Source organism: Hypanus sabinus, chromosome 7 (genome assembly GCF_030144855.1).
Source record: "Hypanus sabinus isolate sHypSab1 chromosome 7, sHypSab1.hap1, whole genome shotgun sequence".
In the NCBI taxonomy this organism is placed as follows: Eukaryota; Metazoa; Chordata; class Chondrichthyes; order Myliobatiformes; family Dasyatidae; genus Hypanus; species Hypanus sabinus.
In genome coordinates, this window is record NC_082712.1 from 111,003,689 (window position 1) to 111,018,513 (window position 14,825).

At 47.0% G+C, this 14,825-nt stretch overlaps 1 protein-coding gene across 2 annotated transcripts in view; it reads right to left on the reverse strand.

The window, feature by feature from the left end:
• LOC132397103 (CD151 antigen-like) overlaps positions 1-14,825 on the reverse strand; it is a 59,189-nt gene that overhangs the window by 28,135 nt on the left and 16,229 nt on the right. Inside the window, exons 1-2 of one of the 2 annotated variants that reach the window (XM_059975401.1) lie at positions 5,052-5,194; positions 4,836-4,940 (exon numbers count right to left, since the gene is read on the reverse strand). In XM_059975401.1, coding sequence (XP_059831384.1) covers positions 4,836-4,919 — 84 coding nt within the window. In that variant the 5' untranslated portion in view covers positions 4,920-4,940; positions 5,052-5,194. Of the gene's footprint in view, positions 1-4,835; positions 4,941-5,051; positions 5,195-14,825 lie in introns of those variants that run through there. The other variant, XM_059975400.1, reaches the window with a different exon arrangement.

A 14,825-nucleotide genomic window follows, 5' to 3' on the forward strand; every position in this document is an offset into this window, starting at 1 on the left:
AAATCTAGGTACACAACATCCACTGGCTTACCCTCGTCTAACATCCTTGTTACACCCTCAAAAAACTCCAACAGATTAGTCAAGCATGATTTGCCCTTGGTAAATCCATGCTGGCTCGGCCTAATCCTATTTCTGCCATCAAGATGTGCCACTATTTCGTCCTTAATAATGGACTCAAGCATCTTCCCCACGACTGACGTTAGGCTAACAGGGCGATAGTTCTCCATTTTCTCCTTCCCTCCCTTCTTGAAAAGTGGGATAACATTAGCCACTCTCCAATCTTCAGGAACTGATCCTGAATCTAAGGAACATTGGAAAATGATTACCAATGCATGCTCAATTTCCTGAGCCACCTCTTTTAGAACCCTCGGATGCAGACCATCTGAACCCAGGGATTTATTAGCCTTCAGTCCTACCAGTCTACTCATCACAGTTTCTTTCCTAATGTCAATCTGTCTCAATTCCTCTGATATCTTATGACCCTGGCCCATCCATACATCTGGGAGATTGCCTGTGTCCTCCCTGGTGAAGACAGATCTAAAGTACGCATTAAATTCTGTTGCCATTTCCGTTACCCATAACAATTTCTCCCAATTCATTCTTCAAGGGGCCAACATTGTTCTTAACTATCTTCTTTCTCTTCACATAGCTAAAAAAGCTTTTGCTATCCCCTTTTATATTCCTGGCTAGACTGAGCTCATACCTGATTTTTTCTCTCCGTATTGCTTTTTTAGTTAAGATCTGCTGTTCCTTAAAACTTCCCAATCATCTGTATTCCCACTCATCTTAGCCCTGTCATACTTCTTTTTCTTTAATGCTATACAATCTCTGACTTCCTTTGTCAACCACTGTGGCCCCTTCCCCCGTTTGAATCCTTCCTTCTCATTGGAATGAACTGCTTTTGCATCTTTTGTATTATCCCCAAGAATATCTGCCACTGCTGATCCACTGTCTTTCCTGCCAGGGCATCCGCCCATTTAACTTTGGCCAGCTCTTCCCTCATGGCTCCGTAGTCTCCTTTATTTAATTGCAACACTGACACCTCTGATCTGCCCTTATCCCTCTCAAATTGTAGATAAAAACTTATCATGTTATGATCACTACTTCCTAATGGCTCCTTTACTTCAAGATCACTTATCAATTCCTGTTCATTACACATCGCCAAGTCCAAAATAGCCTCGTTCCTGGTTGGCTCAAGCACAAGCTGTTCCAAAAATACATCCCTTAGACACTCCACAAACTCCCTATCCTGGGGTCCAGCACCTACCTGATCCTCCCAGTTCACCTGCATGTTGAAATCTCCCATAACGACTGCATTATCTTTAGCACATGCCAATGTTAACTCCCTAATCAACGTACCCAATATCCACGCTACTGTTTGGGGGCCTGTACACAACACCCATTAGGGTCTTTTTACCCTTACTGTTCCTCAGCTCAATCCACACAGACTCTACTTCCCCTGTTCCCAAGTCACCTCTTGCTAAGGACTGAATCTCATTCCTCACCAACAGGGCCACCCCACCCCCTCTTCCCATATTTCTGTCTCTACGATAGCACGTATACCCTGGTACACTCAATTCCCAGACCTGATCCCCTTGCAGCCATGTCTCCGTTATCACAACAATATTGTAGTTCCCCATTTTCATCTGAGCTTCAAGCTCATCTGTCTTATTTCTGACACTAAGCGCATTCAAGTATAGAATTCTTAGCCCATTCCTCCTCTCTTTACTTAAAACACTGTCTACTGTACCTAACCCAGCTCCTTGAACTTCCATTGGGCTAATTGCACCCTGAATTTTGATGACCTTCTCAAGATCACCCAAACCTTCTACACATTTAACCCCATGCTCATTCTGACCAACCCTCTGGATCTGGATCCCTGCCCCCTGCACATCTAGTTTAAACCCCCCCCGAGCAGCACTGGCAAACACTCCTGCAAGAATGTTAGTACCCCTCCGGTTCAGATGTAGACCGTCCCTTTGAAACAGATCCCAATGTCCCTGGAACAAAGACCAATTATCCAAAAACCTGAACCCTTCCTTCCTGCACCATGCTCTCAGCCTCGTATTAATGTGCATAATCATTCTATTCTTCGCCTTACTCGCACGTGGCACAGGTAGCAATCCCGAGATTGTCACCCTGGAGGTCCTGCCTTTCAGCTTCACTCCTAGCTCCCTGAACTCTCTAAGCAGGACTCCCTCACTCACCTTACCTACATCATTGGTCCCTACATGGACCACTACATCTGGGTTCATGCCCTCGTTCTCAAGAATATCCTGCACCCGATCTGAGATGTCCCGGACCCTGGCACCAGGGAGGCAACAAACCATCCAAGACTCCCGATCTGCCCCACAAAATCTCCTATCTGCCCCCCTGACTATAGAATCCCCTAGAACTATCGCTCTCTTCTCTTCCCTCCTCCCCTGTCTAGTTGAGTGTTCAACCTCTGTGCCAGAGGCAGGACCTCTACAACTCATTCCTGGTAGGTCATCCCCATCAACAGTATCCAGTACGGAATACTTATTGTTAATGGGAATGGCCGCAGGGGTGCTCTGCTCTCTCTGCCTGCTCCCCCTGCCTCTCTGGACCATCACCCATCTGCCTGCTTCTTGGTTTTTTGGTGTGACTACCTCCAGATAACTCCTATCTATCTCTGCCTCTGCCTCCCGAATGACCCATAGTGTCCTCAGGTCCTAAGGTCCTAGACTCCCCCACTAAGGGAAACATCCTCTCCGCGTCCACTCTAACTGTGTCCTCAGATCCTAGACTTCTCTACTAAGGGAAACATCCTCTCCACGTCCACTCTATCTGTGTCCTCAGGTCCTAGACTTCTCTACTAAGGGAAACATCCTCTCCACGTCCACTCTGTCTGTGTCCTCTGGTCCTAGACTCCCTCACTAAGGGAAACATCGTCTCCACGTCCACTCTATCTGTGTCCTCAGATCCTAGACTCCCCCACTAAGGGAAACATCCTCTCCACGTCCACTCTATCTGTGTCCTCAGGACCTAGACTCCCCTACGAAGGGAAACATCCTCTCCACGTCCACTCTATCTGTGTGTCCTCAGATCCTAGACTCCCCCACTAAGGGAAACATCCTCTCCACGTCCACTCTGTCTGTGTCCTCAGATCCTAGACTTCTCTACTAAGGGAAACATCCTCTCCATGTCCACTCTATCTGTGTCCTCTGGTCCTAGGCTCCCCCCAATATAGGAAACATACTCTCCACGTCCACTTTATCTGTGTCCTCTGGTCCTAGACTCCCCCCAATATAGGAAACATCCTCTCCACGTCCACTCTATCTGTGTCCTCAGATCCTAGACTCCCCCACTAAGGGAAACATCCTCTCCACGTCCACTCTATCTGTGTCCTCAGGTCCTAGACTCCCCCCAATATAGGAAACATCCTCTCCACGTCCACTCTATCTGTGTCCTCTGGTCCTAGACTCCCCCCAATATAGGAAACATCATCTCCACGTCCACTCTGTCTGTGTCCTCAGATCCTAGACTTCTCTACTAAGGGAAACATCCTCTCCACGTCCACTCTGTCTGTGTCCTCAGGTCCTAGACTCCCCCCAATATAGGAAACATCCCCTTCACGCCCACTCTGTCTGTGTCCTCAGGTCCTAGACTTCTCTACTAAGGGAAACATCCTCTACACGTCCATTCTATCTGTGTGTCCTCAGGTCCTAGACTTCTCTACTAAGGGAAACATCCTCTCCACGTCCACTCTGTCTGTGTCCTCAAGTCCTAGACTCCCCCCAATATAGGAAACATCCTCTCCACGTCCACTCTGTCTGTGTGTCCTCAGATCCTAGACTCCCCCACTAAGGGAAACATCCTCTCCACGTCCACTCTGTCTATGTCCTCAGGTCCTAGACTCCCCCCAATATAGGAAACATCCTCTCCACGTCCACTCTGTCTGTGTCCTCAGATCCTAGACTTCTCTACTAAGGGAAACATCCTCTCCACGTCCACTCTGTCTGTGTCCTCAGGTCCTAAACTCCCCCCAATATAGGAAACATCGTCTCCACGTCCACTCTATCTGTGTCCTCAGGTCCTAGACTCCCCCCAATATAGGAAACATCATCTCCACGTCCACTCTATCTGTGTCCTCTGGTCCTAGACTCCCCCCAATATAGGAAACATCCTCTCCGCATCCACTCTATCTGTGCCCTCTGCTCCTAGACTCCCTCACTGTAGGAAACATCCTCTCCACGTCCACTCTATCTGTGCCCACTGCACCTAAACTCCCCCACTGAAGGAAACATCCTCTCCACATTTATTCTATCTGTGTCCTCTGGTCCTAGACTCCCCCCAATATAGGAAACATCCTCCCCACATCCACTCCAATGGGTACAGGCCCAGAGCCATCAAATGCTGGTCAAATGTTAACCCTTTTGTCCCCAAACACTTCTCTCCCCTCCTCCACGTGCTCCAGCAGATCTCCCCACCTCTCCGACTGTGTTCTAGCAGAGGCCGTTCCCAGACTGCCAGACTGGATCAGATTGGTGGGAGCATCTGGTGTGGATTTTGTGGAAAACCACCCCCCACCCCCGTGCTGCCCTGGTCAGGCTGAGTACCTCTCGAAAGGAGCCACTCTGGAACCCAGACATTCCCCCATGTTTCACAGAATCTCTTCCCCCCCCTTCCCCGCAGCCACAGTGCTCACCCCACCACATGGTCACAGCACCCGGGAGGGTGCCCAGGGGACAACTGGACACACCTCGACCTCACCTGCAGATTCAGAAATCAGAAGCAGTGTGAGGGACAGTGACAAACCCCCCATTCCCCCAGTGAGGGGGAGTGACAGATCCCCAGCGAGATCCCAGACTTACCCAGAAGAAGAAGTTGAAGATGAAGAGCAGGTATTTGAGACAGATGGTCCCACAGGTGTCCCTCTTGTCCACGTACTCACCCATCCTCCCTCACCAATTGTTGACCTGTGGAGCGAACAAAGAAAATCAGGCACTGCTGAGCCGACAGATCTTCAGCCTCTCACTAGAGAGTTTACTGATATCAGCAAACAGCTTTCCACACCCTTCCTTCCGTACCGAGACGACGTGCATGGGAGAGAGAGAGAGGTGACGGACTCTCATCACCGATCAAAGCCTCCGCTAAGCAGCCTGAACCAAGGATTCCTTTTGCACATTTCCCGTTCAGTCTCAATGCCGTTCTGCCCCACCCACATTCCACACCACCTCCCTGCATCCACTAAACTCTCCAGCGTTAAAGGGGCCATGTGACCTGCTCTGCAAACCTAGGCTAGCTGGTTAAAATAATAGGCCCCCACCCAGCTTCCCTCTTGGAGGGCTAGTCTGTGGAACTCTCTTCCCTCTAATCTGAACCTTTGACGTGGAGGTAAAATCAGTTAAAAGTAAATGGATTACCAAAGCACATAAATACTACCCTGAACTCCGATTTCTTACATTGTAAATCAAAGCAACACAATAGACTCACTGAAAACCCACACGCAAGACAAACGGCCAAAGTACAAAGAAATGTGCAAATACAGAATAATAATAATGGAAATAAGCAATAAATGTGGAGGAGACGAGTCCATAGGTTGTGGGAACAGTTCAGTGTTGGGCTGAGTGAAGTTATTCCCTCTGGTTCAAAAGCCTGACGGCTGAGGGGTGGGTCATTCCTGAACCTGGTGGCGGGTCCTGAGCCTCTTGTATCTTCTTCCTGATGGCAGCAGTGAGAAGTGTTCATGGCCTGGGTGGTGAGGGTGCTTTCTTGCAACTGCCCTGCATGTAGATATGCTCAGTGGTGTGGAGGCTGTGATGGGCTGGGCCATATGCACTGTTTTTTATGAGCTATTCCACTCAAGGGCATTGGTGTTCAATAACCAAGCAATGATACAACTTGTCAGCATACGCTCCACTGTGCATCTACAGAAGTTTATCAAAGTTTTAGATTAAATGCCAAATATTTGCATACTTTTAAGGAAGCAGGGTACTGCCATGCTTTCTTTGTGTGGCATTTTACGTGCTGGACCCAGGACAGATCCTTGGGAATCTAAGGTTGCTGACCCTCTCCACTTCTGATCCCCTGATGAGGATTGGCTCATGGACCCCTCCAATTTCCTCCTCATGAGGTCAAATATCAGCTCCTTGGTCTTGCTGACAGTGAGTGAGAGGTTGTTGTTGTGGCACCGCTCAGGCAGATTTTCAGTTTCTCTCCTATCAGCTGATTCATCACCACTTTTGATTCGGACAACGACAGTGATGTCATCAGCAAACAAATATGGCTTTGGAGCTGAGCCGAGCCTCACAATAGTAAGTGTAAAGTGGAAGATCGGGAGCTAAGCACACCGCCTTGTGGTGCACCTGTGCTGATGCCGATGGTGGAGGAGATGTTGTTGCCAATCCAGACTGACTGGGGTCTGCAAATAAGGAAATCGAGGATCCAGTTGCACAAGGAGGTAGTGAGGCCTAAGTCTTGCGGCTTATTGATTAGATTTCAGGGGATGATGGTGTTGAATGCAGAGCTGCAGCCAATGAAGAGCCAATGAAATGGCACCTGCCGTTGACCTGTTATGATGGTAGGCAAATCGGAGTGGTTCCAAGTCACTCCTCAGGCAGAAGTTGCTACGTTTCATCACCAGCCTCTCAAAGCACTCTGTCCGAGTGGATGCAAGTGCTAGTGGACTATAAGAAATAGATTCTTGTCAGGCAAGCGGGTGAAGGATTACTATCAGAGGATAACAATGAGGGAGATCAGATTCCAACCAAATTAGCCGTGTTCCTACTGCATGGGAAAGCAGGGGTGATGGGCCGAGTGGCCTGCCCCTGGTGTTAATCCATATGTCAGGTGAGCACCGTATCAGAGCCAACCATCAGATCAACTGGGGCAAGGGGTGAGGTCAGAACTGGTTGTTGGTGTGGGGGATTAGTAATGTCACACGTTTCGAGCTCAGTGAAAAGCTTTTGTTCTGCATACCATTCAGTCAGATCGTCCCACAACACTGAGACAGTGCAAAAGGGAAAAAACAGAATGCAGAAGCGTTACAGAGAGAAAGTACACTGCTGATAAGACAAGTGCAAAGGCTGTGATGAGATAACTGAGAGATCAAGAGCTCATCCTCGTTAAGTCTTATAATAACTGAGTGAACTGTTCTTGAGCCTAGTGGGGTAAATTTTCAAGCTTTTGCATTTTCTGTTTGACAGGAGAGGGGAGAAGAGAGAATGGCCAGGGTGGGATTCTGATTTCCTGAGCTGGTAGGAAGCGTAGACGGAGTCCACGGCAGGGGGCTGGTCTACACGGTATTCACAACTCAGTGCGACTTCTGGCCCTTCGGGCACAACAGTCGCCACACCAAACTGTGATGCATCCAGAAAGGACACTTTCTATTGAAAAGGAAACTGGTGAGAGTGATCACCAACATGCCAAATTTCCTTAGCCTTCTGAGGAAACAGAGGCAGTAATTATCAAAGCACTGTACATACAGTACTGTGCACCCCAGATTTTTAATCTAGTGTCAGATGGTTTTGCCTCCACAGATCTCAACGTCATCGAGGCTGTCTGGGATTAGAGAGACAGGAGCAAGCGAAACAGCCAAAGTCTGCTGAAGAACTGTGGCAAGGTGCTTGGAGCAACCTTCCAGTGAATTTTTTGATAGAACTGCATGACCTAAGAGAACTGATGCAGTTTTAAAGGCAAAGCATGGTCACACCAAATATTAATTTGATTAAGTTTTTTTTTTAACTGTTTACTGCTCTTCATCGTAAATCTTTTGGTACATAAAAACTTTTCATTATAGAAAGTGTCTTTGGATTACAGAATTGTTTTTACACGTGCCTAAGTCTTTTTGCACAGTCCTGTATACGTTACCCAATGCTACACTGAAATTAATTTTCTTGTAGGCATTTGCTGAGCAAATGAAGAAATACAACAGAATTTATGAAAATACATAAACTAAAAACATCACAAGTAACTCATAACGCAAAAGACAGACGGTGTAAATAAAAACACCACTGAGACAATGAGATTTAAAGAGTCCTGCAAAGTGAGTCTGTAAGTTCAGAGTAATGATGAAAGAAATTAAGCACTCCAGTTCCGGAGTTGAGGGTTGTAGGGAATTAACTGAAGCCTGGCTGTGGCTGGGCCAGGACATCTTGCTGATGATACTGAAGAGACCACACCTACAGGAAGGCAGACCGTGTCTGAGAGGCTCTACACCACACGGGCTGCCAGCAGACCTGAACTTCACAACGGGAACTTGGCTGAGCTGCAGCTGGACGATGGGGGGCGGTAGTGTATGGAAACCGGAGCTAGTCACTCTGTAACACAAGGAAGCACGTCCAGGTGGGCAGAGACAACAGCAAGGACACTTGTAGCCTCAGCAGAGGCAACAGCAAATATTACCATCCCCATCCCCCATGCCCACCACTGATCCCATATCCTCCCCAGCTCCCTGGTCCCATGATTTCCTAACTCCACATTCCTTCGTCCCAAAACACAGAAAACAGAAAATACTGGAAAAATAACCAGCAACTGAGGCAACATCTGTGAGTACAGAAATTGAGTCAACGTCCAGTCAGAGAGCCTTCCTCAGAATGAAAAAGGAGCCAAACAACTTCTGGCCCTGGTGTTGGGGTCTCCAAACTGAAATGCTGACTGCTTTTCTTTCCATGGATCTGCCTGACCAGCATTTACTGCTTCACTTTTAGATTTCCTTTAGCTACATTTTTTCCTCGCCCCAGTTTGTAAGGGCAAGTATTGCCCAAAGCATCAACAGTACAAAGCGTTATCTTCCTCTCGTCCATCCTGGAATTGTCTCTTTCTCCTCTTCCATTGGGCAGAAGATACTAAAACCTGAAAGCATTTACCACCAGTATAAAGGATGGTTTCCACCCTGCTGTCATACAAATTGAATAGTTCTCTAGTACAATAAACTGAACTCAGGACTTTGCAATCTACCTTGTACGTAACGGTCCTGCATCTTACTGTCATCTGCAATGTACTTTCTCTGTAGCTGTTATTCTGCAATCTGGTATTATTTTACCTTGGTCTCCCTCAAAGCACTGTGTAGTAATCTGATCTGTATGAACAGAACACAGCAAACACGCGTCCCACTTGGAAGAAAGGCCACCAACCGAAGATAGTGACTGGTTGCCCTGCCGATGCCTTGTCCACTCGGTATTTCTGGGCTTTTATTAAACTGCACTTTGATTATTCGTGGCATTTCACAAACAACTCTTATTTTAATGGAAATACAGCGTCTGTAAAAAGTATTCAAACTCCTTGGAAGATTTCATGTTTTATTGTTTTACAACATTATTACAACAGTGGATTTAATTTGGCTTTTTTGACACTGATCAACATTAAAAAACTCATTTGCATCAAAGTGAAAACACCCCCTTCAAGTCAGTATTTAGTAGATGCATCTTTGGCAGCAATTACAGCCTCGACTGAGTCTGTGTGGAGAGGTTTCTATCAGCTTTGCACATCTGGACACTGAATTTTCCTCCTGTTCTTCTTTACAAAACTGCTCAATGTCTGCCAGATTGCATGGAGATTGTGAGTGAACAGCCCTTTTCAAGTCCAGCCACAAATTCTCAATTGGATTGAGGTCTGGACTCTGACTTGGCCACTCCAGGACATTGACTTAGTTGTTTTTAAGCCATTCCTCTGTAGTTTTGGCTTTATGCTTGGGATCACTGTTTTGCTGGAAAACAAATCTTCTCCCAAGTCACAATTCTCTTGCAGACGGCATCAGGTTTTCCTCCAGGATTTCCCTGTATTTTGCTGCATTCATTTTACCCTCTACCTTCACAAGCCTTCCAGGGCCTGCTGCAGTGAAGCATCCCCATGGCATGATGGAGCCACCACCAGGTTTCATGGTAGGGACGGTGTGTTTTTGATGATGAGCAGTGTTCGCCTTACACCAAACATAGTGTTTAGTCCAATGGTCAAAAAGCTCAATTTTGTTTCATCAGACCATAGAACCTTCCTCCAGCTCACTTTAAGAGTCTCCCACATGCCTTCTGGCAATTTTCTAGCCAAGACTTCATGTGAGTTTTTTTTTCCCCCAACAGTGGCTTTCTCTTTGCCACTCTCCCATAAAGCAGCGACTGGTGAAGCACCTGGGCAACAGTTGTTGTATGTGCAGTCTCTCTCATCTCAGCCACTGGAGCTTGTAACTCCTCCAGAGTTGTCATAGGTCTCTTGGTGGCCTCCCTCACGAGTCCCCTTCTTGCACAGTCACTCAGTTTTTGAGGACGGCCTGGTCTAGGCAGATTTACAGCTGTGGCATATTCTTTCCATTTTTTGATAATTGACATAACTGCAACTCCAAGGGATATTCAGTGACTTGGATATTTTCTTGTATCTATCTCCTGACTTGTGCTTTTCAATAACCTCTAACCTCTTCATGATGTAGTTTTTGCCAGGATACTGACTCACCAGGAGTTGAATCTTCCAGATCAGGGTGTATTTTTACTACAATCAATTGGAACACCTTGTCTGCACACGGTGGTCTCCATTTGACTAATTATGTGTCCTCTAAAACCAATTGGCTGCACCAGTGGTGATTTGGTGTGTCATATTAAAGGAGGTGAATGCTTATAGAACATAGAATAGTACAAGATGCAATCAATTATATTGTGTTTTATATTTGTAATTAATTTAGATCACTTTGTAGAGATCAGTTTTCACTTTGACACAAAAGAATCTTTTTATATTTAACAATGTCAAAAAAAGCCGAACCAAATCCATTGTGATTCAGTGTTGTAAAACAATAAAACACGAAAACTTCCAAGGGCAGTGAGATGTTTAGATCGGCAATGTAGCTAGATATCTCTGTGCAATGTAGGGGCTGTATCTGGCATGAGTAACTATGCACAGTTCCGCTGAACGAGGTGAACTTCACTCACCTTAAGACAGTGTAAGTGTGCACATATTGTGTGTGTACAATATGTGCATAAACATGCCATGTGAGAAGGCTGAGGCAGGATGCATGTGTGTAATGGTACATGCAAAGGTGTGTGTACACACGTGCCATGTGAGCAAGACGGACACTCACAAAGGTAAAGCAGCTAATTCACCACGTCCACAGCCTCCAAGATACATCCATGTTGGTGACTGGAGCTTCTGTGGACCTACCACAAGCTCCCTTTAATCTTCATCAAACTCTCAACTCTTGACAACCTTTAACCTCCAACGCCCTTCACAGAACTCCCTTGGCGACTGCTTCACCTCTTGCTCAGAAGTACAAGGTAGTTTCCTGCCACTCTATGCTCCCAAACTGGGTCTCTCCTCCATGGTACAAGCCTCATACCCCATAGCTTTCTGCCAGAGGGTACCTGCTCCTCGCCCATAGACAAATCCATGCTCTTGTTTTTAAATTCTTGTACTGGCATTCACTGAGGACGGCTTCTCCCTCTCAACACCATGAGCTGTTCCAAGACAGACTATCCTGTGCAGAAACAGCCGGGCCTGCTCGGTAAGGCAGACTATCCTGTGCAGAAACAGCCGGGCCTGCTCGGTAAGGCAGACTATCCTGTGCAGAAACAGCCGGGCCTGCTCGGTAAGGCAGACTATCCTGTGCAGAAACAGCCGGGCCTGCTCGGTAAGGCAGACTATCCTGTGCAGAAACAGCCGGGCCTGCTCGGTAAGGCAGGTCCACACAACGTAGCAGCAGCCTGAGAACACCAGTACTGTCACTGTACAGGTGGAAGGATGGGTGAGTAAGTTTGCGGATGACATGAAAATTGGAGGAGTTGTGGATGGAGCTGTAGGTTCTCGAAGATTATAAGAGGATATAGACAGGCTGCAGAGTTGGGCAGAAAACTGGCAGATGGAGTTCAATCCGGACAAGTGTGAGGTGATGCATTTTGGAAGGACAAACCAGAAGACTGAGTACAGGATTAATAGTCAGTTACTTAAGAGTGTGGATGAACAAAGGAACCTTGGGGTTCAAATCCATACATCCCTCAAGGTCGCTGCACAGGTTGATAGGGTAGTTAAGAAGGCCTATGGGATGCTAGGCTTCTTTAACAGGGGGATTGAGTTCAAGAGTAGAGAGGTCATGTTGCAACTCTACAAATCTCTGGTGAGATCTTACTTAAGAGTTTTGTGTTCAATTCTGGTCACCTCATTATAGGAAGGATGTAGAAGCTATGGAGAGGGTGCAGAGGAGATTTACCAGGATGTTGCCTGGATTGGAGAACAAGTCAATAGACAATAGGTGCAGAAGTAGACCATTCGGCCCTTCGAGCCTGCACCACCATTTTGAGATCATGGCTGATCATCTACTATCAATACCCGGTTCCTGCCTTGTCCCCATATCCCTTGATTCCCCTATCCATAAGATACCTATCTAGCTCCTTCTTGAAAGCATAAAGAGAATTGGCCTCCACTACCTTCTGAGGCAGTGCATTCCAGACCCCCACAACTCTCTGGGAGAAGAAGTTTTTGCTTAACTCTGTCCTAAATGACCTACCCCTTATTCTCAAACCATGCCCTCTGGTACTGGACTCTCCCAGCTTCTGGAACATATTTCCTGCCTCTATCTTGTCATATGAAGTCATATGAAGCAAAGTTAGCAGAGCTGGGACTTTTCTCTTTGGAGCATAGAAGAATGAGAGGGGACTTGATAGAGGTCTACAAGATTATGAGAGACATAGATAGGGTGGATAGTCAGTACCTGTTTCCCAGGGCACCAATAGCAAACACCAGAGGGCATACGTACAAAATTAAGGGAGGGAAGTTTAGGGGAGACATCAGGGGTAAGTTTTTTACACAGAGGGTTGTGAGTGCCTGGAATGAATTGCCAGGGATGGTGGTGGAGGTTAAATCATTAGGGGTATTTAAGAGCCTCTTGGACAGGCACATGGATGAAAGAAAAATGGAGGGTTATGGGGTAGTGTGAGTTTAGTACTTTTTTAAAGGATTATTTGGGTCGGCACAACATGGAGGGCTGAAGGGCCTGTACTGTGCTGTAATGTTCTATGGTTCTATGGTCACCACCACACATACAGTTATAGCCCCGACCCCACACACTGCATGTTCATTTTCTCCCTCTCGCTCCCTCCCCCCCATCCCAGGTGGATGCACCAATGTCGAAGTAAGTTTATGATTGTAGTACGTGTACATTATGCCACCTTGGGATTCACCTCCTTACAGGCAGCCACAAAAAACCCAAAAGAACCCATTAAAAGGACCAAACACCCAAAGGAGGGAGAGGGGAACAACAGATCATGCTAACATTATCACGGGTTGGTATGGAAACTGCAGCCTCTCCACCCACACACTACAATAAACTGCAGAGAGTCGTGGACACAGGTCAGCAAATCACAGACACCAGCCTCTCCTCCATACTTCTCACTGCCCCAGAAAAACAGCCAGTACCAAAGACCCCACCCACTCCAGATTCTCTCTCCAATGTACGTACCAACAGGCTCAAGGACAGCTTCTACCCCGTTAAAACTATTGAACAGTTCCCTATTGTGGGCACTGGACCCCACAATCTACCTCATAAGATCCTGAACCTTATGACATTCTCTCTTACTTTCCCACCAGTAAGTCACTCATTTGGTGTGGACAACTGAGCTACCGCACTTTCTCCGTAGCTGTTACACTTTATTCTGTAACTGTTCTGCTGTGTTCTACCTCAACACACTGTGTAATTAATTCACCTGTATCAACAATATGTAAGTCGTGTCAATTCCAATTCACACACACTTAGCGCACCACTGCTGTACCACACTGTGTTAAAACCATTAGCCATTGGAAATGGGCTGGGCATTACCGATCCACTGCTTCTGTCCCGGAGGTCAGGGTCCCCTCTGCTAAAGGGACAACCCCACACCTTCCCCCCCCCCCCACTGGCCACGCACTTTCCTCTCCCCCCCCCCCAATTGGACAGGCGAGCCTGGAGATCACTCTGCCTCTCGAGCCTGCTATCCAACAAGATGATGGCAGGTGTGCTTGTAACCCCATCCCCGGTCCCTGGGTTATCAAAAAGCCCCATGCCTGCTCTAAAGACTCTATTCCAATGCCCTTTGAGGAAAAGGGTTAGAAAGACTTGAACACAGAGAATATTTCTCTTTGCCTCACAGTTAAATGAGTATTTTTTTTAAACATTGGCCTTTGAGTTCTAGACCAGGAGTTCCACCATGAAACCCGACCATTAACTAAGGGGTCTGTGGTAACTTTCTACTTTACAAAAAGACCACTTGACAATTTGATGGCCAAAAGAGCATCTGGGACGGTAAATGATATTTACAATGCAGAGGCTTCCAGGTACCTCGTGCGGCCTGGGTGGAGGAACTATATACAATGCATACTGGGAGTAAAAAGAGCGGAAGTAAAGACCCCGCCAACCCCGGATCCCACCTCTTGTTACCAACAGCTTCCCGATTAGTATTAACTTACTTTTAATAACACTCACATTACAACAGGGTCCATGGCCACCAGGTTGGGAACCCCTTCTCTAGCCTGTCCCACACAAGGAAACACCCACACCATCAGGACCCGTCGGGATCTTTCTCAGTAACTCTTTTAAGCTCCAGCCTGTCCACCCTTTCTTCATCAGTCAACACAGCCACGAAATCCATCGTTCTTGTAAGCTTCAACAGCAAGCATACCCACTCGGAAACCACAGGTGTCTCCATCTGATAACTCCTGCCTGGTTTGACTTCTATATCACCAGCTCCACCGTCTCTCTGGCCTCCAAATGTTGTGACTGTGATCGAAGTCACTGGAGAAAGTCAGAAGCTGGAGGCATACAAGTCTTCTGGAGATCCTCTTGGCAGAGTCTCACAAACCAAAGGTATAAGAGGTAGATGATCCAATACAATATCAAGAGCTACAATGACATT